Source organism: Sinohyriopsis cumingii, unplaced genomic scaffold (genome assembly GCF_028554795.1).
Source record: "Sinohyriopsis cumingii isolate HCF-2022 unplaced genomic scaffold, ASM2855479v2 utg001110l, whole genome shotgun sequence".
Classification (NCBI taxonomy): Eukaryota; Metazoa; Mollusca; class Bivalvia; order Unionida; family Unionidae; genus Sinohyriopsis; species Sinohyriopsis cumingii.
The window spans coordinates 844459-867798 of NW_028315961.1; the positions used below are offsets into that span (position 1 = coordinate 844459).

At 33.6% G+C, this 23340-nt stretch overlaps 1 protein-coding gene across 2 annotated transcripts in view; it reads left to right on the top strand.

Moving 5' to 3' along the window:
- LOC149772829 (nephrin-like) overlaps positions 1 to 23340 on the top strand; it is a 267846-nt gene that overhangs the window by 198145 nt on the left and 46361 nt on the right. For both annotated transcript variants that reach the window (XM_089947226.1, XM_089947227.1), the window contains 2 exons: positions 3606 to 3905; positions 15696 to 16007. In XM_089947226.1, the coding sequence (XP_089803352.1) occupies positions 3606 to 3905; positions 15696 to 16007 (612 nt within the window). The remainder of the gene's footprint in view (positions 1 to 3605; positions 3906 to 15695; positions 16008 to 23340) is intronic.

Genomic DNA, 23340 nt, shown 5'->3' on the forward strand with positions numbered 1-23340 from the left:
AAGGAAAATTACCTCCTAGGAGACTCCTAATCTTTACAGAATAAAAGAATAATTAGAATATAAATGTAGTAAACACAATGTTCTTGACTCAGGCCAGGATAAAAATCCTACTAGTTAACCCATACATATATGAAACTATTTGCTATGTATTAGTTGTTTACAGAATAAAAGAAAAATCAAGTAAAATATGAACTTGATTTCGGACAAGGGAAAGTCCAACATACAGTTTTCCACAACATATAATGAAATTAAAAAAATAAAAAGCAAAGAAACAAACAAATAAAAAATTAATAAGCAAATAAAGCAAACTAGCTGAACATAACACTTGCTTACATAGAGTGTGATGTAATTGTTTACACTGAGGTGATGAGTTTAGTTACATATCATTTAGTGCATTTTCATACATAGATTTTGATGCAGTTGTTTTTATATAGTTGATGTGCTTTGTAACATAGAGTTTGTTGTTTGGTTGTATAGAGTTTGATGGTGGTTGGTGTCGACATATGTTATTAAAGTGCCTGAAACATTTTGCTAATATGGTTTAACATTTGTGTTGCATTATTTTAAAGCATTTATGCATTCAATGCCATTACTTAAAATTTAGTTTTAATACATATTTGTATTATTTGATTTATTTTAATGAAATGGAAAAAATACCAATTAAACATGCTTTCCTCCTAAACCATGTATTTTAAGGCACCTCAGCACAAATGTAGCTATATGATGCTAATGAACGGTAAACTTTTAAAATTATTAAGTAAATTGCAAGAAAAATTTGGAAGAAAACACTTCCCAAAAAAATCATTCATGAGGAAGATCAAGAAAAATATAGAAGGTAAATGTGTTGAAATTGTGTACAATGTATATAAATAAAAGATAAAGGTAACACATGTAAAACACTTAAAACATATGGTTCCTTGTATAACACACCCAAAGATAATACTTGCAAATATAATTATTAGAGCAAATAAAAATATTAAGAAAAATGCATCACTTGACAAAGAGATGCATGTCCTTGAAATATGCCCAAATATAAATATTAAAAATAATGAAATATGTGTCATAGGACACTCCCAAATATAAATATTAAGAACAATGAAACATGTGACTAAGAAACATGTCTCCTGAAATACACACAAATGTAAATATTAAGAACAGACAAAATAAAACATGACTAAAAAAAGACATGTCCTGAAATACACCCAAATGTAAAAATTCAGAATAATGAAACGTGTCCTAGAACACTCAGAAATATGATTATTAAGAACAATGAAACAAGCGACAAAAAAACACAACCTGAAACACTCCAAAACATAATTGTTAAGAACAAAGAAACATGTCCTAGAACATTCCCCAATATAATTATTAAGAACAACGAAAAACATGGCAAAGAAACACATGACCTGAAATGCTCCCAGCTATAGTTAGTAAAATCAAAGAAACGGGTCCCAGAAAATACTCCCTATTATTATTATTAAGAACAAAAATAACTTGTCCTAAAACACCCTCAAATATATTAGTTAAGAAGAAAGAAATATCTTCAATATACTCCCAAATATAATTGATGAGAGCAAATAAACACGTCCGAAAGAAAGGTCCTACAACACTCCCAAATTTTATTGCTAAGAACAAATAAGCATATGGCCTAAAACACTCTCAGATGTAATCACCAACAACAAACAAGCACATCCAGAAACAATCCCAAATATAATTACAAGAATGATGGTTTTATTCTTCTCGATGAATCCCAACATTCTCTTCAAGCATCTATGACATTATCATAAGAACCAAAAACTCTAAAGAATGCACAGCCCAGCTTAAGGATAAACTATTGCCTATTTGAGCCTTGAAAAAGTATGCACTCCTGAATATTTCCATTGCAAAGAACAATATACATGTATTTGTAGAATCTACACCTGTTATACTGTGTACAGATAATATTTGTACTATAATGAGGCTGGTGGTATAAGGAATTCTGAGAGCTTACAAGCCATAATTAATGCACATGGAAATGATGGAAATTTGTGTATTCATGGAAATTATTATGACAACAATTTAGTGAGATTTAAGAAGGGAATAATTTTGCGTAAAATGATCTTGGGATGTTAGTAGTGAATTTACTGTTGCAAATTGAGATTTACTAGTGATGCATTAGCAAGTCTATTAAAATGGATATTTGTGGCAGTAAATCACAATTAACATCCTCAAGTTATCAAATACAAAACTGATGTCCTCTTTCTAATGTGCCGTGGTAAACTGTATCAAAAATATGGCACTGCTTCTTTGGTCATAATATCAAATTTTGTGACCATTCTGACAAAATGTCAGAATGTTCACAAAATTTGATATTATGACCAACCAAAAAGTTCATTTACATTTACGGTGTGTTCGAATAACAGTTTGTTTGATTCTAGTCACTTGCAGTATTAAAACACTTCAGTGTATTCATCATTATATCTAAACCAAGTCCATTAAAATATAGCAGGATTACAGTCTTGGCTCACAATATTTGATTTTTGTATCAGAGGTATAGACAATGAAAGCCCACAGTAACATTGTTTTCTTTTCACAGATTGTTTGGTAGCAAGATTTTTTTAATCAAATGGTCATTCAGTTATTCCATTACTCAGCCAAAGTTTTATATGTATTTTGATTTCCTGCTAATATGTATACACTCATAAAGTGTTCTAGTACCTTAGTTTTCATTATGGAATAGTTGTAAGAAATAATGCACTTTAAATCTCTTAATTATATACAGTATTTTCAACAAAAACAAATTCTCACATTATCACACCAACATAGACATAGAAACATGCAGGCACACATACCTTTTCATTGACAACTGCAAATCTGAGGTCATAAAATAAAAATATACAACGATAACGATGTGATAAAGAATATGCTTGCACACAAATGTTCAGATGTATAGCAGTAGGTAAAAGATTCAAGTATACAATGCATTAAAACAGACACAGAATTGCATAATCACTTCCTAGAATGCAATATAATAATTGGGTATATGAAATGATTCTATATACAATACTTGCATGTAAATGTTAGATGGAAGTGACAGAAGCTGAATAATTGCAATTTGTTTTCAACACCTCATGGAAGATGTTTATACCCTTCTCATGTGTTTCCTTGCTCATTGACTCATGTGGATGAAATAATGTTTAAAACTATTTCTATGGGACAAATATATACACATGTGGATGCTTTAGGAAAATTATGAAAATCAAGATATTGGGACTAAAATCTGAAACTGACACATTCTACGTTATCACAGAGTACCTTGTAATGGGCTACCTTAATCTGAAAATGAAGTAGATGAATTTCAAAATTAGATCTGATAAATGCACTGATATTTGTCTTATAAATCTGTATTTCTATATTTGCATTGGACAAATTTACCGGGAACTGATTATTGAGTGAGTGTTGTACTTTACCACCATAGAGCAAATGACAAGAGCAACTTCACTAATTAGATGGAAACCAATGCTGTTGGAAAAATACTAATCTGGGGAGAATTAAAAGATGGTTTAATTTTGAAGATGCTTGAATCTGCCCTTGACATTTTCTAGTTTGCCATTTTTTTTTCTATATAGGTAGTCCCAGGCTTGACTTTCAGAAACACATATTAACTGAGTACTATGGAGCACTGAATGACAATGTGACATTGGCAGTCAATATAATAGCCTACCCAGAGCCAACAGACATCAGGTGGTATCATAGGGGAGCAACAACAGACATATGGCAGCTGGTTCCAAATCAGCCCAATGTCTCTAATGGAATATTTTCGAGCATTAAAGTCCATCTTGGCAGTCAGAGAGACTATGGAGACTACCTTGTGAATATGCCTAACAAATTTGGAATCTATCATCTTATCTTCCATGTCATGCCAGAAAGTAAGTCTACAATTTGTTTGTCAATTAATCTAAGACTTTTAGATCAAGTATTTATTAGTTATCTGATTTATAGTTTCATTCAGATGGTGATGAAGTGTTTTGAGTGGACATAAAGAATGACATAGGAATGGTGATGCCATCAGGAATACACCATATCAAATGAGTTATTTTCCTGTGGTTTTGCATTAATTATGCATTACTCCCCCTCTTATAAGGCCACCCCTATTGCAGCAGGGAAGTGGCCTTATAATGGTGTTGGCCTTTCTAGAGGGGAATGACAAATGCAAATAATAAATATATATCAAGAAAATCACAACTAGATTTAATTCTAAAACATTTAATATTTTCATTTAAAAATCACATGCATGTTGTGAAATCAATGTGAAACAAATTGTTTCATCATTTTCAAAAGAATGTTATGAATAACCATTGATATAGTTTTAAAACTGTCTTTATAATAATGTTACAGTTTACATTGTCTTTCACCTGCAGACTCTTAAGTACAACAGAGATGTTTCTAAGAATTCTTATGCATGAAAAATTTTTCCAGTGTCATTTGTCCCATGTTTTCTACAGCTTTTTTTAAAATCTTTTTTCAGACTATCTTGTGTTTTCATAATTATGTCCACAAGTTCAACATTGTTGTGAAGTCATAATCCATGAGTTCTGTAGAATGTAACCATGCAGTATGCAGTGTAATGCACTGCTTGGCTGGGTTTGGATTGTCACATGTTATGTCACTGTCACAGTCACTTCCCCATCCTGGCATGTATCACTAGAATTTCTAGTACCTTCTGTTATTAATGACTCCCAGTCATCACTAATTGTGTTCCCTGTAGGTAATGCATCATCACACTGAACATAATCCTTAAGGGTTGTTCCAGATGGTATATGGGAAAGATAGTCCTCCTCATCCCAGTTTTCCTCCTCTGCCTCTGGTACACCTGATACCTCTTGGAAAAACCCACATATTCAAAAGCACTTTTGAATCGTCTCAGCTGTCAGCCATTGGATTGCATCCAGCATATTCACCTTTTGTGCTGTCTCTGATGCAGCTGTTATATTATCCATCAGGAACAAAACATATCTCAGCAGCTTTTTCCTGTTGTTCACTTTGACCATCTGGATTATCCCTGCATCCAGGGGCTAAAGTTTTTGAGTTGCATTTGGAGTAAAGTATGACAACTTGACATTTGACAAATCCAGTTTTCAGCATGTTCTGCACTTTCATCTGCTGATTAAGTTTTTTGATCCAGGACTCAAATATCTGTCCTGTCATCCATGCTTTTCTGTTTGCCTCATTTGTAACTCTCAAATGTGTCTGGCTATATCCCTTAAAGCATCTTGGATTTTATGATTTTCCAATCACCAGTGGCTTCAGTTTTTCAACAGAACAACTGGCACAGAACAAAACTGTAAATCTCTCCTTTGTTTTTTTTTCCCCAGCGTTACACGAATCCCCTTTTTGTACCAGATACTTTGCTGGTAACAGTCTAAGAATCAAACCAGTCTCATCACAATTAAAAATATCCTTGCTGTCATATCCCCTGCATATATCATTCAGTCCTTTGTTCCAATCTTTGATAATTTCATTATTAACATCAGCTGATTCTCCACTAAGGACAGAACACTTAATATTGTGTCGAACTTGAAATATGTGCAACCATTTGTTGCAGTAAAGTCATCATATCCCATTTTAACTGACAAAATTATTGCTTTTTCTGATCATTTGATCAGTGAGTGGAATTTTCTTAGCATGTTCAGTGCAAAATCATTCAAAAACCTTGTCGTTCAAATTAGGATACAAACATTTCCTGGTTCTAACAATCTTCCTTTCTCCATCCATTCCACCTTCCCATTTCTGCAGAATTGTTTCCCTAAATTTCACAATATTGTTATCTGAGCCTTTCTGACATCAATTTTTTTTGCAAGGATCCTCAAACTTGCCCGCGTTTTGGTCAGTTGAATTACTTTCACATTTTCTTCTAAACTTAGAATTTTTCTTTTCCTCGATGACCTCTTGATCTTTTTGCAGTAAGTTATTCCAATGTTGCCAACTACAAGACTGATAAAACAATTTTTCTGCATTTAAACAAATTGCTGTGTGTTTTTAAAGAAATCTCAACACCATAATTTAATTTTTGACTGAGTGCAGATTAGTTCTTGAAACCTATCAAGCTTTTGACAACTTGTACTAAAAATTAGAAACATAATCGAGATTAATTCCAGTATCTTCATCAGAAAGAAGTTTCTCTTTTAACAAATTCAGTGATCCACATACAGTATGTCCAACAACTAGTTCAAAGGGACTGATTCATGATCTTGTGACAAGTCTTATTGATCCCTAAATAACCAGCCAAAGGAGTTTCATGGGCCAGACTAAGAATTTCCTGTCCGTACGAATTTGGAACTACTGTTTGATAGTTCACTGACCACTCTTCACCAGCTGGTACCTCAGGTGGTCTCCATTTTCTCATAAGGACTTCATTTTTAATGAAATAATAAGCAGGCACTTTTGTGGCTTCAGTTTCACTGGTTGGCACTTTCAAACAAACAGTAGATGTCAGGATCTTTTTCCTGTTCGACGACAAGTAATTGTCGTTTGTTACCCTGATTGGAATGAAAAGAATGAGTACTTAAAAAAGCATCACTATGATCAATACCCTTTGATTGATCCAAACAAGGAGCGTAAGTGACCTCATCAAAAGCCTGACCAATACATGTGTCAGCTAAAGGAATACTTTCCTGATCAACATCATTCTCAAGAGCTTTCTTTACCATAGCTCTAGTAACTGCACAAGCTGGGTATAAATCAGAGAATTCTATTTCAATAGGATCCACTTTCTGATCCAAACAAGGCTTGTCAGTTACAAGTGGATTAACCACAAATTTATTTCCAGCTAGGTCATTGCCTAGTAATAAATGAACGGCCTAAACGGGTAAGGAAGACTCTATTCTAACTGTCACAGGTCCTGAGACTAAGTCTGATGACAGATTTATACAATGGAGACGAACATTAACAAAGCCACACTCCATTACCCAGAAAAGAACACTCATTTGAAGAAGACTGCTCTGAAAAAGGCAAAGTACCTGATAATAAAAGACTCTGTGAAGCTCCTGTGTCACTTAAAATTGTAATAGGGATGGGAATGGCTAAATCACCCAAGAGTGATATGTAACTGTTCAACATGAATGGTTCATAATTCTCCATAATAAAATCTGACTGGTGTTTATTAGACCCATCAAATGTATTGCTTGTAATACATGATGGTGACCTTGATCTCTTAGAAATAAGAGCATTTGGAATAGGTCTGTCTTGATTCTAATGCCTATTTTTCGATTTGTGGCAATCAGAGATAATGTGTCCTTTCTTCTTACAATAGGTACATGTAGGAAGAGATAAGAATTTCTGATCATTCTTATCAGAAACTTTATTTCTAACAGTTATGCCAGATTGAAATTTAGAAGGGCTTTTATTAGGCTGAACTACTTTCCTACCAGAAGACTGCTGAGTGGAAGCCTTGTTTACAAAAGAAACTATTGGCTAAAGAATGTTCATCAGCAGTACAAGGTTTCGATCTTATGCTCATCCAGTACTTGAACTCTCCACCTACCAAATAACTGCTCTTTTTCTCAGCAAATTCGACATGAGTTTGTCCAGCTGCCTTTTTAAAGTTCATGAATTTTTACCAATAAACCTCATAACTTTTTGTGATGCATTCCTTAACCACATCATAGTCGGCACTTTTATGTACTGACAAGGATGCATCGATATCTCGGGCTTTGCTAAAAAGTGAACACTGTAATAACTGAGTCCAATGATCCCTTGGCCATTTCAAATTTTTAGCCACTTTTTCAAATAAAGGAAAATATGTATCTACTTCTTTTTTTTCTAAAAGGGGGCACTAATAAAATTGTTAATAACGTCAAAATTTGAATTTGTATCTAAAGTGGGAATGTGCTTTTCATTTGCCAGCTGTAATTCTCTTAATCTAAACTTTCTTCCTCATCTCTTTGCACTTGCAGCATTTGCATTTACATCTGTCTTTCTCTCCTCTGTCTCAGGGTCCCAAGTGTCCGAGTGGTCTAAAGCGCTATCCATTACGGATCACTGCCATCTCACCTCTGCCTGCCTAGGTTCGAGTCTCGGATTCGGCCAATGTGGGTATGTGAGAAAGCTTGCCAGTAGCTTTTCGAGGGTCGGTGGTTCTTTCTGGGGATTTCCTGGGTTCTTCATCCACCATTAATACTAGCCGCCATGTATAGCCTATCATGTGCTGAAAAATGGCATCAAAGCCTACAACAACAACTCTCCTCTGTCTCCAATTTTGACTGCATTTGTTTTTCTTTCTGGAACTGCACTTGTTCTTTCTGTAACTGCATTTGATTTGATATTGTCCAGAACAGAGTTCAGTTCTGACTGATTATATTATTATTTTTTTATTTTTGACGTAAACAACTAATAATACAAACATTGTATCTAGGTGTGGATCTCGTTTCAGAGACAGTGGCAGTTTTGGTAAACAAGTTTTTATATATGTTGAGCCAGAACTGCCGATGTGTGAGATGGACTCCTCTTTTTCCATCTGAAGTGCAAGCTTTCTTAACTCTAATTCCGTCTTCTATTTTAATTTTAATTCTTTTACTTTTATGTCAGAGTCTGAAACAAACCTAACTATCAAAACCAAATCACTTTTATCCAAAACATTTTTTTCCTCCAAATACTGGACCAACAATCTTTTATTTCTTGCTTCATTAAAGAAGCTTTTGTCTCAGAAAATATCATATTTTCTGAATCAATTCATCTTTCTTCAAACTATATAACTGCTCCTGGGTAGGATTTGAAAGAAAGATCTCCACTTTTGATGACATTGCAAAAAAGCTTGTTGATTTCACTAAAGATTTGTAAATTGTGAAATGATACATGGGAATAATGCACGGGATTTTAAAAATTCTGAAACATAGGGAATTTAAATTTCAAAATCAGTTTTCTGAAATAATTTAGCAAAATTTGTATCCCAAACACGAGCAACCCCTTTTTCTGTTACAAGTCTGTGCTCTTAAAAAAGTAACATAAAAGAGTGAAGATAGCAAGCTTTGAAAAACTTAATAAATAATTTATTTCCCTGGAATAAAAAGTGAAGCAAATAAGAAGAAAGAACTTATGGTTTTACGAATTAAATCCAAAAATAATCCAAGAATGAAAAACATGAGTCCCATCAATTAAAAGTCATAAGTGAATCAAAGTTCAAATCCCAGTGAAAATCCAAGATGGCAATAATGATTTCTAACAGTTGTACCAGTTGACTCATGTGTCAATAGTCTCTTGTTGATCAATTACAGAAGATATTATTCCAGTTTTTGAACTTCATGTACATTCCAGTAAATCCCTTTGTCCAAGAATTATTAGAGCACTATTGTATTTCAGGGATAATAATCACTTGAAATCCAATAAACTGAAGAAAATAAAACCTCAGCAACCAACAGGGCACAACATAAAACAACTTGACATCTCAAATGTTAAGGCACGATTGCCAGAATTATTATCTTAACATTAGTTATTAACATTAGTTATAACACTAACTAAAACGTAAAACAGATCCTTGGATGGCGGTCGAGAGTTCAACCTTCCAGAAGTAATGGAAGTTCCTTACATGAAAACTGTCACGTTGTCTAGATAAGACCTTGATATATATATATATATATATATATATATATATATATATATATATATATATATATATATATATATATATATTGAGCCAGAAATGACAATGTTTGAGATGGACTTGCCCGTATGACTGACTGATGCAACTGTTAAGGCAGAATGACCAAACAATGCAGCTAATAGGAAATACTTGGAAAAATGTGCAGCAGAGTGCCTCAGAATGGACTTGCTTTTTAGAAAATGTTGCCCCTTTTCTGTTATTACCAAGATGACAATGAAATATACCATAAGCAAAATTGGAAAGAAACAACAGTAATACCTTAAGGTATAAATGCAATCAATTATGACAGAGAAGAAATTATTAGTACATATACTGTTAAGACATGTGACATGATGCTCACTGAATGTGTAGTGTTCAGTGGCCATTGTGGGGGTGAAAGCAAGCCTATAAACACCATATGTTTATGTAGCATTTTGGAAGTAGTGATGTGATGCAATAATAGATTTGATGGCTCAGTCATAGCAATGCAAAGAGGCATGCACATTCTAAACTACAGTTTACATTTGGGGCCTATACCTAACCAGCATATTTGGTGGGTGTAAATAAGGCAGTAAACACCATCTCTCGTGTGTAGCCTGGGAGCTTCCTAAAGAAAATATGAGACGTACATCCTGTTCTCTTTATACTCATATCCGTAATATACACATCTCTCACAGACTTCTCATTAGACAAATGGCAAACACTTTACTAGGCTCTCATCATGTGGTAATGTTTTTCATTCCATAATCACCTTGATGTACATGCAGTAATATTAATATTACTTACAAAGTTCCACAACATGTGCACACCATCTAAATTTTACATTTTTTACATTTTGACACAGCAATCATTCACATGTCCTACAAATAATAGAATGATGCATATGCATACAGTCCACTCCGTCTACTTTACCTATTCCCATCTACATCCTGATAAATGCAAATGCAAGTCACAATTCAATTTTCTAGTCGATTCAACTATATACTTGGAAGTAATAGTCTACAGCAACTCTTCGATATGCTATGTTCTATGTCATACTAAAATGGCTGCACATTATAATGTACAACCCACTGAATTCTTATCTACTTAAATCAACACAAATATTCAGCTAAGATATTTCCTACCTGTAGAAGCTTTATATTACTGTCTGTGATCAATTTCTCTTCCCCTTTTTTATATGTCTCTCTCTCGGAGTGGTTCTTTTCCACAGAATTATTTGCTTCCTCTGTTCTGCATAGCCATCATTAAATCACTGATTGAGGCATGGTTAGATATGTTATTGTCCCTTGTCTGTTTGAGACATTAGTTCATTTTACTGGTAGATTTTTAAATTCCTCTAATTCCGATTGGCTCTAGACATGTTGGTGCTTAGCACAAACAGGTCACATGCAATTGTGATTGCAGAAATCTGACCTTCATGGTGTCCTCACCAAAAGACTTCTAAAGATGACTACTTTGTCTTAACTGACAATGGTTCAAAGCTGACAACAGTTGTCAACATTAGGGCACATTGTGGACACTTATTGGTTTCATGAAACAGGTGTAAATGTGTGTCATTAAAATGTTTTCTAGGGAAAATTTACATTCTAAACAAAACAGACACATTTTTATTATTTCTAAACTGTTGTAAAGTACTTCAGAACCCATATGAGCCCCAATGTATGTTACTTCTCTGTCTTAAATTAACTAACAGAAAGAAATGAAACCTGCAAACTAAGAAAAATCAACAAGTCATTTATTTCTTTACATTTAAAGCGAAATTTCTCAATACACATACAGTTTTGTGAATTAATTCTAAAATAATCATAACATGTTTCTCACATGTAAAAAATAGAGAATGTTCCAAATAACCTTCAGTAGTCATGAGTGTTACGATGTACCACAGTGATGCAATTCAGAATGTCTTTGACTGACTTCACAATTATTCCAAGCTAAAATGTTAATCCACATTGAATGATAACATACTAACTGCAGTGAATATTGAAATAAATAATTTCTTTCAAATCACAACACAGCTGCAAAGGATTCAGACAGAGTGGTCTTAAAACAATAATTAAGTATTTGTTAATGAGTTTCTAATTATACACATTCGTGCCTGACCCATATGTTAGTAATTTTTATGGAAAGTTCAAGTTATATTGTAAACAAGTATGTTTTTATACTATAAACTCATAACAAATTATGTGCAAACTATGGTCAGGAACTGATGTTACCTATGTAAAATTTTGTTTACAAATGACCATTATCTTAAAGAACAAAGAGCCACAATGGACAAAAGTTAAGCACACAATATAGAAATACATAACACATGTGTTGACTTGTTTATGAGAAGGCTAAACTACAATCTCATTTTGTTCCTTAGAGCCCAACCAGAGGGCTTCAGCTTTGGTTTATGCCATCCTATCATTCAGGATGATCCAACAGGCAGTAAACAAATTCAGGAACTCCACTGCTTCGTTCGTTGTGAATAGCCCAATGATCATGGGTCAGTGATGTTGACCTGCTGGTAGACCTTCCCAGGATATTACCAAAAAGGGACCGTCTGACACAGAACATGAGGCTCTCTCCTACACATCATTCTGTATATGATCCATTGTCGTCAAATGATCTAGAAAAATTTAGAAGCATTTGTAGGAAATGTATCAATCCTAGCTGTAAAGACATATCATCTTTGTTTATGATTAGATTGAATCTTTTTTGCCTTGTCATCTCTAACTAAAGACCCATATGAACCATAAGGTAAAGGGTATTTTTTGAGAGCCCTATCCTTCCCTCAAGACCTTTTCCTTGCTCCATATGCATTTGTGAGACAAAGGAGCAAGCTTCATGCAGGATCCATACAGCATTGCTCTATTAAGTTCATTAGAAATTATAATTCAGTATATCTCCTTTGCCAAGCAGTTCTTTTAGCATAAACATGTGAAGGGGATGGTCAAGAGAGGCTTTTAAAACCAGTTTTGGCTTTCAAACATTATCTACAGTTTGTAAAGAGAGAGAAAAGTTAGGGAAGAAGCTATACATGGTGGCCTGTATTAATGGAGAGGAAGAACTCGGGAAAACCCCGGAAAGAACCACTGACCCATGAGAAGCTACCGGCAAGCTTTCTCACATATCCACATAGGCCGAACCTGAGACTTTAACCTACGCAGACAGAGGTGAGATGGCAGTGATCCATGACGGAGAGCACTTTAGACCGCTTGGCCACTTGGGGCCCCAACTTGATTTGGACTAAGGTCAATTACAAAGCAGATGTGCATAACAAATTATCACTGAGAAAATTCCCAAAAATCTATACAAATTCAAAATACATATCACTGTTATGTAATAAGTAATTACATGTACTTCGGATTACAAAAAAATCTATAAAAAAAAACCGCATTTCTCTCTCACAAAATGCACTTGTTTATGTATTTAAATGCTAATTCATGCTCCAGAAATGCTGCTTTGCTGTCCATCTTGAAAACCTTTATAAATTTTCCTCCTGAATGATTACTTGTAACAACACAGGGCTTACATAAAAACACTATAAAAATATGTTGATGCTTCGGAATGTTAATGGTGCTTAGTTCCAAAATTTCTTTCACATGATTATGTATATATATCAATATGTTTCATCTCTTACAGATGTTAGTTAACTCTGTCTTTTTTTTCTCAATTGGTCCTTTTGGTTCGTTTCATGACCTTATTATCTGTGTTTATGTTATGTTACGAAGATATGCTCTTAAAATAAGCAACATAAAAGAGTGAAAAGCAACAAGCTTTATACAATGCAACATATAATTTATTTCCCTTGAATACAAAAGTGAAAATGACAAAGAAAAAGAACTTAACGGTATTAGGAATTAAATACCAAAATAATCCTTTAATTACAGACACAAGTCCTGATAATTTAGTTTTGAATCAAAATTAGTAGAAATCCAAATTAAGTCCAATGCTGAAGTTATGATGGTGTTGATGTGCTTGTGGCAGCCTGTATTGTGTTATTGTACCAACAGTTTTTTGTTAAACACAATAATATAATTTAAAGTTTGATTTGAATATGTCCATGAATGTTCTTTTCTAATGAGTACTTTGTGTTTCCAGAAAAAATTCAGTTGAATTGAACAATTTGAAGAAATAAATTCCAGTCCAAATGAACAACTAGACACAATAATACAAATTGATTCTGCTAGATCTTACACACGAAAGAAAAATATTTGCAGTAACAAGATTATGTAGTTTTCTTCTTCACCTCAGGTCACAGTTAACACTTTCCAAAATGAACATTACCTAATGTAAAATAACCTTAAAATATTGTTTATTATTAGAAGGTCTGTTATTAAATTATGATATATAACCTAGATAATGTCAGGTACATAATCTAAATTATAGGCAAATTTCAATAACCTAGACCCAGACCCAGATAAACATATTTACTTCTTTAAGTTCTATTAATAGTGATCCTGATATTAATCCCATACGCATGGAGAATATTTTAGCTATGTATTAGTGGTTTACAGAATACAAGAAAAAATATCAATGATTCATGTCTCATAGAAGTAAAGTTGATTTTGGAAAAGATTAAGTCCAACATATAATGTTACATTGCAAAAGCATATAATGAAATAAAAAGTTTAAAAAAAAACAGCAAACGATGCAAATTACTTATGCATAACAGAATGTAATTTTGGGTGAAGAGGTAATACTATCGGTCTGGCAGTCATACATGTGTTGGAAATGCACGTCACCATTTGTCATTGTGTTGATTGTCTCCATATTTGTCTTTTATTTTTGTCACTTTGTTTTGTTTCAAGATATTATGAATTTGAGGACATGATATAATATTTGTTGATGAAGAAATAAGGTCAGTCAGTCAACCACTCAGACATCCATCTATTCAGACATACATACATACCTAAAGACAGATAAGTAATCTGACAGAATTACAGATAATATAACATTATTTTCATTCGTGTACCACAATACAGTGCTATGATAGATGCAGTTCAGTGAAATCAAACTGAACAGCCATTACAGCTTGGTTATCATTACCATATTGGATAGATATATAAACACAGTTTTCCATCATTATTGTTGTTGTTGTTGTTGTAGGGTTTAACACCATTTTTCAGCACACGATAGGATATACATGGTGACCAGTATTAATGGTGGAGGAAGAACTTGGAAAACCCCGGAAAGAACCACCGACCTTCGAGAAGCTACTGGCAAGCTTTCTCACATACCCACATTGGCTGAATCCGAGACTCGAACCCACACAGACAGAGATGAGCCATAACTATTGTATGCACAAGGATAGAAAGTATGTGCTTGTTTACAATTTCCAGGTATAACAAAACAGAAAGCGAGTTTTTAATGACAATGGTATTGTCGTCCTGCATTACTAATGGTTAATTGGTTTGACTGACGAATACTCCTTTGTGCAGAGAAAACTCGTTTGTATTATTTATTAATAATTATGCTTATTGACGTATGGGAATATAGATACAGATGCATGCATGAAACCAAAAAAATCTTGAGATGAGTACAAAAACTAAGAAAGACTAAACCATTTTCTTTCTTCATGGAAATATTTCAGATATTGACGTTGAATCAAGGAACACATCTGATTATTTCTTTTTGTTTTACTGTATACTTACCTGTAAACTTTCACAGAAAACAATGGATTTTGTAATGAGTCTTTGGCCATTGCAACATGTTGCTTTATAAGAGAGAACGTGCATGAAAAATACCTAAGCACACTGACAGGAAGTGATAGAGCGAAACATGGTGCCAATTTCATGTGCGACACTGAAATTTTTAAAATGCTCATATTGACAAGGTGTTGATTATGACCAAGGGCATCCCAAACTAAATCTATGCCCATGGGCAGGTGAAATACCAGTAGCAGAAGGAGTTTCTTTAACGAATATATTATTTTTGCCAGAAAGGCTGAGTAGATTGTGTAACATCGAACCAATGATTCCTGATGAGCATGTGTAAGGGTTAGAATATCTGCTAAACACTTTAGGAGAAAATTGATTCCTAGAGTATTCACACAATCAATATAAAGGGAATTGAACATTTAATATTCATCTTTTTCCAGGTCCTCCACAGCTGGTTGACACATTTTGCATAAGCAGATTTCTAGCAAACCAGATTGAATTTCATTTTAAGCCTGGATTTAATGGTGGTCATGCCCAGACATTTGCCATAGAATACAAGTCCACATCCAGTCCAGATTCACCCTGGAAGAACTCGAGTGCTACAGATCTAAAGGAGTTAAAGACCCCTGATATAATGTATTTTATTAATGTCACCCAGCCTCCCCCTGGAAATTATGAGTTCAGAATGTACTCCTGGAATGATATTGGAAGAAGCCCTAACTCATTAGCGATTACAGTATTCATTGCTGGAGGTAATATATGAATTAATGGTTTACATATGAATATTTTAAACTCACCAGTATAAATTGTATTCTCATGCCCGCATTGTTTTGATGCTGGATATGGCAATCACTATGGCATCTATGTCTGTGTCCACAGTTTCATTGTGTGTGCACTCCTAAGATTAGGTTCAATGACAAAATTAAATGATTTATTTCATTTTAGCTAAATGAACAATTGGCTCAAGAAAAAAGGCTATGTTGGTTCACAATCTATTACAAGGTCATATATGTAGGAAATATCTGACAGGTTTTTGACTGACAGTAAAATAGCCAAGTTTCTTGGTTTCAGCTATTTCATCTAAAGTACTGAGACCAAAACACATAAATGGGTGTTGGCCTTATTTTATACTTTAGATGTCAACACAGTGTGTGTCAAACTGTCTTGGGGACATTGCAAAATGTATAACGTAACCTCTACACCACAATTTAGTTCATTGCCTTAACTAGTTTTGCAAGTAGATCTTGAATTGCACAACAATCAGTAATGTAACAGGATGATCAAGATTTGGACTAGATTGTATCGAACACACAAAGCAGTTTAATGATAGAGATGCTTAGTATAATGTAGTTGAACCATGAATGCATCTGGCACCAAAGTCATGTGCATAACGTCCAACAATGAATGCAAGAGAATGATACATGGCAAATTAAACTGATATAAGGAATTGATATCGTTACTAACTGGAACTAGTCAGAGCATGCAGCTTAAACAAAAAAAGCAACTTATAGGACTTGTGAACAAATATGATTTATGTATGGTCTTGCCACAATGGATGATCAGTGTTTAAAATTTAAACAAAAAATGAACAGTTGCATTTGCCACCAAGGGTATCAAAGTGTATGATTTATTCAGCTATGAATAATGTATGATTCTCTCAAACATGGGGATCAAAGTATATAACTTGTTCAAAAATATGAGCAATGTTACATCCGCAAGTAGTTTTTGTATGTATTATTTGCTGTGTTGCATATAGTGATACTGAATAATTGTTCTAATAATTAATATTGATTAACTCATGGCATCCAACTGACAAATATCAGTTCCACACATCTCACTGAGCGTGCAAGCTCCCAGTGTGCAGAAGGATCATTCAAGAAACCCATTATTCATTGTAGACCCATTGGTCTTGAAGCGTTGGTCCCTCTTGCGAGAAAACCAACACCGTCCCCTGAGCCAGTATCAACATAGAAGCAGCACGTTATATGTAATGCCTTAGAATTCTGCAATTTCCCGTCCATAATGACTTGATCTATGTAGTACATGAGACACGGTTAAGTACCAATGCAGTGATATGCGTGCATGTGAATTTGCTTCATTACATTAAATTATTTCATCCAAGTTTCTATAAGCTACCGTATGAGATTGTTATTATCATAACCAGGTTTGTACATGAATCTGACAAGAATGATCTCGCTGAATTATAATAACTCAAATATTACTCCTTGTTGAATTGAATTGAATTCACATTGCCTAGTCATAAAAGGGCTGAATTGAAACATACTATAGTCTATGTAATAACATGGTGTTATACAACATGGGTCTGACTATCTATACAATTTAGAATAAATATTAGAACAATATATCAATCAAATCACATAATACAGATACCATAAATGATTGTGGTTGTATAATCTACATGTTGCTATGTATATCTATATTATTTGTAGCTCTTGTTGCTTGACTGTATCTATAGTATGTGTAATTTGTGTTCATGACTGAAAATTGTAATGATCATCTATAACTAAAATAGCTGCTTTTTTTGCATGAATACAAAACTTTTCCAAGACATTAAGTGTGTAGATTGCATAGGATCCATAAATATGTATTTACATTGGAGTTTATAATCATTAATGATAATAATAATAATAATAACAATAATAATAATATAGACACTGCAGAGTGTACTTATTGCCAAATTTCATGAAGTTTATTATTTACTGTCATTTGAAGGAAGTACTGATTACGATTTGATTATTGAATGGATATTGAAGGGTTATGAGTTGGCACATGAGGTATATTGACAGAGGTTTTGGAAAAGCAAAAAAAGAAAAAATATAGCTAAACTCATGTCAAGTTTGCTAGGAAAAAATGAATATTTCTCAGATGGTTTGCATCTTAAAAGATTGATAAGTGACGATAAGACTTACCTAGATGAATGCCATGGAAAACACTGTTCTTACAGCTAAAGACTATTCTCTGACTCATGAAGGTTCATTGGTTAATAAGTCTTCCTCTCAGCAGATGTTTAGCACAAAACAATCTCATTCTTGTGCGAGTATTTAAAAATTTAAATTTGCCACAACTTATAAGACTCAAACTTCTGATAAAACTGATCAGAAATCCTTAGCTCTTCCTTCATGCACTTAATGCAAGTGAATAGGTACAATAATTCATTATAAAACTGAGTTAAAAGTAAAAGAAGAAAAGACAGAGCTATTGCAGATGCTTTTATTTCTAAGAGGTCATTATCATGGTAGTGTATTGTAAACAATACATTTTTGGGGGTGAAAAAACCCCAGACCGATTACATTATGGAGGAGTATGACACATTCATTTTGAAAGGTGCTATGTCACTTATTAGTCCTATTCCTATTAAATACAATTGAGCATCTTAAAGTCTTTTATTATCGGATACTTTGTCTGAGAAGTCTTCTTCTTTTGAAAGTTTTCTAATTCAGGGAGTAGAGTGTGGATTTTTTCTGAGCTGAGAATTCTTTGTCCATTGAGGGTGTTCATTTATTGCTAGGAAACGGCTTTGCTGTAGATAATGTTTTGGTTAATCCACTTGTAACTTCCAAGCCTTATCTGGATCAAAACATTTATCCTATTAAAAATGAATTGGTCAGGCTTTCGATGAGGTCACCATTGCTCCTTGTATTGGTCAATCATATTGTATTGATATATGTTATCTTCTTTTTCCCAATCATTCTCTCATTTTCATTTCCAAGAATTAATTAATGACCTAACAAAATCAGAAACACAAAATATGCCACCAGGTCCAACCTGTTCAAAGGGTTCCACTAGACTTCACTTATGCCAATATAAATGTATGCCATTTGGTATTAAAACTTATCACTCAGCATTCCAGCATTTAATGAACATTGACATCAATGGTGTCATTATATACCAGGCCACCTGGAAAGATCACTTGAAAACTGTCCGGAAATGTTTTGCTTGACTGAGTGAGGCAGATTTGACAATTTATTTAAGTAAAAGTGACTTTTGCCAAGCTTGTTTTACATTTTTAGGACATATTCTGGACATGATCAAGTTAAATCTGATGATTCAAGTTAAGGTTAAACATATCTCTGAATTCCCAGTGTCTATCAATAAAAAAGCACCTGATGCATTGTTTGGCCTTTCTGGATATTATCTGTAAGTTTGCTCAAATTTTTCCTCAGTTGATCATTCCTGTATCAATTTGTTGTGCAAGAAAATACAGATTTATTGCTCTGACAAATGTCAGGAGGCTTTTGATAAAGGTCATGCTTGAAGATGCATTGGTTTTTTGAGTTCCAGATTTCATCCAATCATTTAAAATTTATGTTGCTGTACATCATGTAGGCATTGGTGGCATATAAATCAATAAGACAAAAATGGTGTGGATCATCATGTGTGATATTTCTCTAAAAATTAAAGAAGCACCAGAAAAATCATTCCTTTATTCTGAAGACCATATCTATATTATGTGTAACATTTGTTCATGACTGTAATTTGAAATGATCAATAATAATCAAGTTAATTTTTGTACACAAATATACAATTCTATTTTAAGATATTAAGAGTACAGATTCCATGTGACTTTGAAGATGCTAATATATATGAACATTTAAATACAGAAATAGGATGTAAGAATGATAAAACTAGTATGGAGACAATCTCAGTGAGTACCCCATTGCATGATGACATACATATAGTTGATATGAAACTAAATACAAAAGGTTTTAACATAGGTCACTTAAATGTACAAGGTATAGTGGGAAAGATAGACCAGATTAAGTTAATGTTGTCTTCCAAGGAAAATAATGTGCATGTTTTAGGACTCACTGAAACCAAATTAAATGCTAAGCACAATGATGATCTATTTCACTGTCAAGGCTACAATAAACCATTGTGTAGGGACAGAGAGACAGCAGAGGGGTGTCTTGTATACATTAGGGAAGAAGTAAATGTAAAAAGGCGACTTGACTTGGAGTCACATGAAATTGAGAGTATCTGGGTGGAAAATTTTCAAAATAATGCAAAATCTTTCCTAGCTGGTTTCATTTGTAGACCACCTTCCTCCAAAGCATTTTGGAATGATAACTTTTTGAAACAAATGGAAAATGTTCTAGCACAGGAGAAAAAACATATATACTCGGAGATATAAATAAGGACCTTCTCAATACTCAAATAAGGAACAACTGGATGGAATTTATTGAATCATTAGGCCTAGACCAGCTGGTAAATGAGCCTACAAGGGTAACAGAAAAATCGAGCACTCTTATTGATCACATTTATACCAACCTACCAGACAATGTGGCTTGTGTTAATGTACTGAATGTTGGTCTTAGTGACCACTATAATACTTTTTTGACAAGAAAGGTTAAATGCAAGAAAAATAAGAAAAATACACATAAAATGATCACTTACAGATCGTTCAAAAATTTTAATGAAGAACAATTTCTCAATGACCTATATAAAGTTCCGTGGAATATGATCCAAAATTTGGATGACATAGATGAAGCCATGAGGGTGTGGACTGACTTATTCATGGATGTAGTATCTAAGCATGCACCACTGAAAGTACATCGAGTAAAGACTGATATTCAACCTAATTGGCTTACTACTGAAATCCTAAATGCTATGAAAACATGAGACAAATTCAAGGCTATGGAAAACCATGCACAATATAAAGTATGGAGAAATAAAATAACAAGTATGATTAAAAAAGCTAAAACAAACTTATTATCAATCATTGCTTGAAAACAAAAAGAGCAACACAAACTCCATTTGGAAAGTCTTCAATGAACTCACTGGAGGAATGCACAAAAAACAGACAAATAAAATTCACTCACTTCTGGTAAATGACACCATAGTCACTGATGAAACTGACATTGCAAATGTTTTCAATGATTTTTTCATCAACATTACCACAAAGTTAAAAGAGCCAGTGATAGAAAACAACTTTAATGAACTGAAAAAGTTCTGCAGCAGCAAAATCTCTAAGGAGGTATGTTTCTCTATCCCACCAGTGTCAAAAAACTTTGTTAAAAAATGTCTTAGTGAACTTGATAACAAGAAAGCTACAGGACTTGATCAGATTGGTCCACGACTCATTAAATCTTCTGCCTTTGCTATTGTAGATAGCATAACATTCATAATTAATTTCAGTATTGCGACCTCGTCTGTCCCCAAAATATGGAAAACTGCAAAAGTAACTCCTATTCACAAATCTGGTTCTAAGGATGATGCTGATAACTACTGACCAATCTCAATACTACCAAACTTGTCAAAATTGATTGAAAAACATGTCCATGACTCATTCATGTCATATTTAACCAAACACTTGCTGTTACACCCTAATCAATCAGGCTTTAGACAGAACCATTCTTGTGAGACTGCCTTGATCTCCCTAACTGATAAATGGCTTCAAGCACTTGACCAAGGTAGAATAATAGGAACTGTATTTGTAGATTTCAGGAAAGCTTTTGACATGGTGGATCATGAAATTCTTTTGAAGAAACTGAAAATCTACCAGTGTGATGAAAGAACAATTAGATGGTTTACTTCGTACTTAAATGAGAGAACACAATTGTTTACATAAATAATGTTCTGTCTGAACCTGAAACAATTAGATATGGAGTACCACAAGGCTAAATTCTAGGTCCATTACTATTCATTTTATTTATTAATGACCTACCACTTTTACTAAGAGACTCAATATCATCTACAGACCTCTATGCAGATGACACAACATTGTCAGACATCCAAAACACAAAGCATGAGCTCAAATTTTTTTTTCAGAATGCACTAAACAAACTGGAAACTGGTGCACATTTAATGGCATGGTGGTAAATACTGGTAAAACTAAAATATTACTTATCTCAACACAGCAAAGAAGGACAAATCTTGATAGTGATGAACTATGTCTGACATGGAAGAATAAAAATTTGCAAATGGTCTGTCATGATAGACTACTTGGTGTTCTGGTAGATAATAACCTATCATGGACTGAACATATCAAACATATCAGTAAAAAAGTCAATTCAAGTTTATGGCTTCTCAGTAGGATAAGACATTTTCTCCCTGAAAGGCACAGAAAACTATTTTATAACAGTTACATACAACCCTATTTGGACTACTGTAGCACAGTATGGGGTAATTCAAATGATAAAAACATAGCAAAGCCAGCACATCTTCAAAAAAAAGCATTTGGGCTAATATCAATCCAGAAAGAAAGCAAGGAAAGTTTAGCTGGTAGGTTAAAAATATTACCTATTAAAGACTGAATCTGTTTGAGAAAAGCCAAATTAATGTACAGGATATCTCATAATAGTGCTCCTGAATATTTACAATCACTGTTCCAGTATAGGCTACCTGGTAATACTCCCCACCTGTGATCCATGTCTACCAAACAGTATAAAATTCCCAAAACAAATAAGGAGTTATTTAAAAAAAGTTTCCAATACTCTGGAACTCTGCTCTGGAATAGTATTCCAGTTGAGATTAGAAATGCCCACTCTATTTCCTTCTTCCAAACCCAATATATCCAGTGGCTTCAGAGATGCAGCTTAAATAAATGAATTCCTTTGTATGAGGGCCTCAAGGTAGATTAGTTTTTAGCTAATTGTGTTACCCTCTTTAAATAAGGTCATTAATATTATTATTATTATTATAGTACCTAGTGTTTGTGTAGGTGTTGATGATCATTAATAATAATATTAACAATAAGACCAGTTTAAAAGTTTTGGGTCATTTCCCATTGGATAGGTTTATCAGAAGAGTTCTTAAAAAAGTGATTTCTGATTGGATGGATTAGGTGAGGTGGGTTTTTTTTATGTGGGATATTTGCAAAATGTCTTCTAGCAAGTAGTAGCAAAATACGCTCTCACCCTTTATCTTTTTGTACATGCACATATTGCTGGACTTTTTTGTCTTTCTTATTTCCTGTTTCCTACTTTAATGTTGATTTTAGATGGGAAGAAACATTTGTTTTGATTATTCATTCAAAGTACAGAGTGCTCATTGGAAGAAAATATTATTCTGGGCTATTGTAAATTATTCAGAGGAGTTATGGACAATGATTTTAATATACCAGGA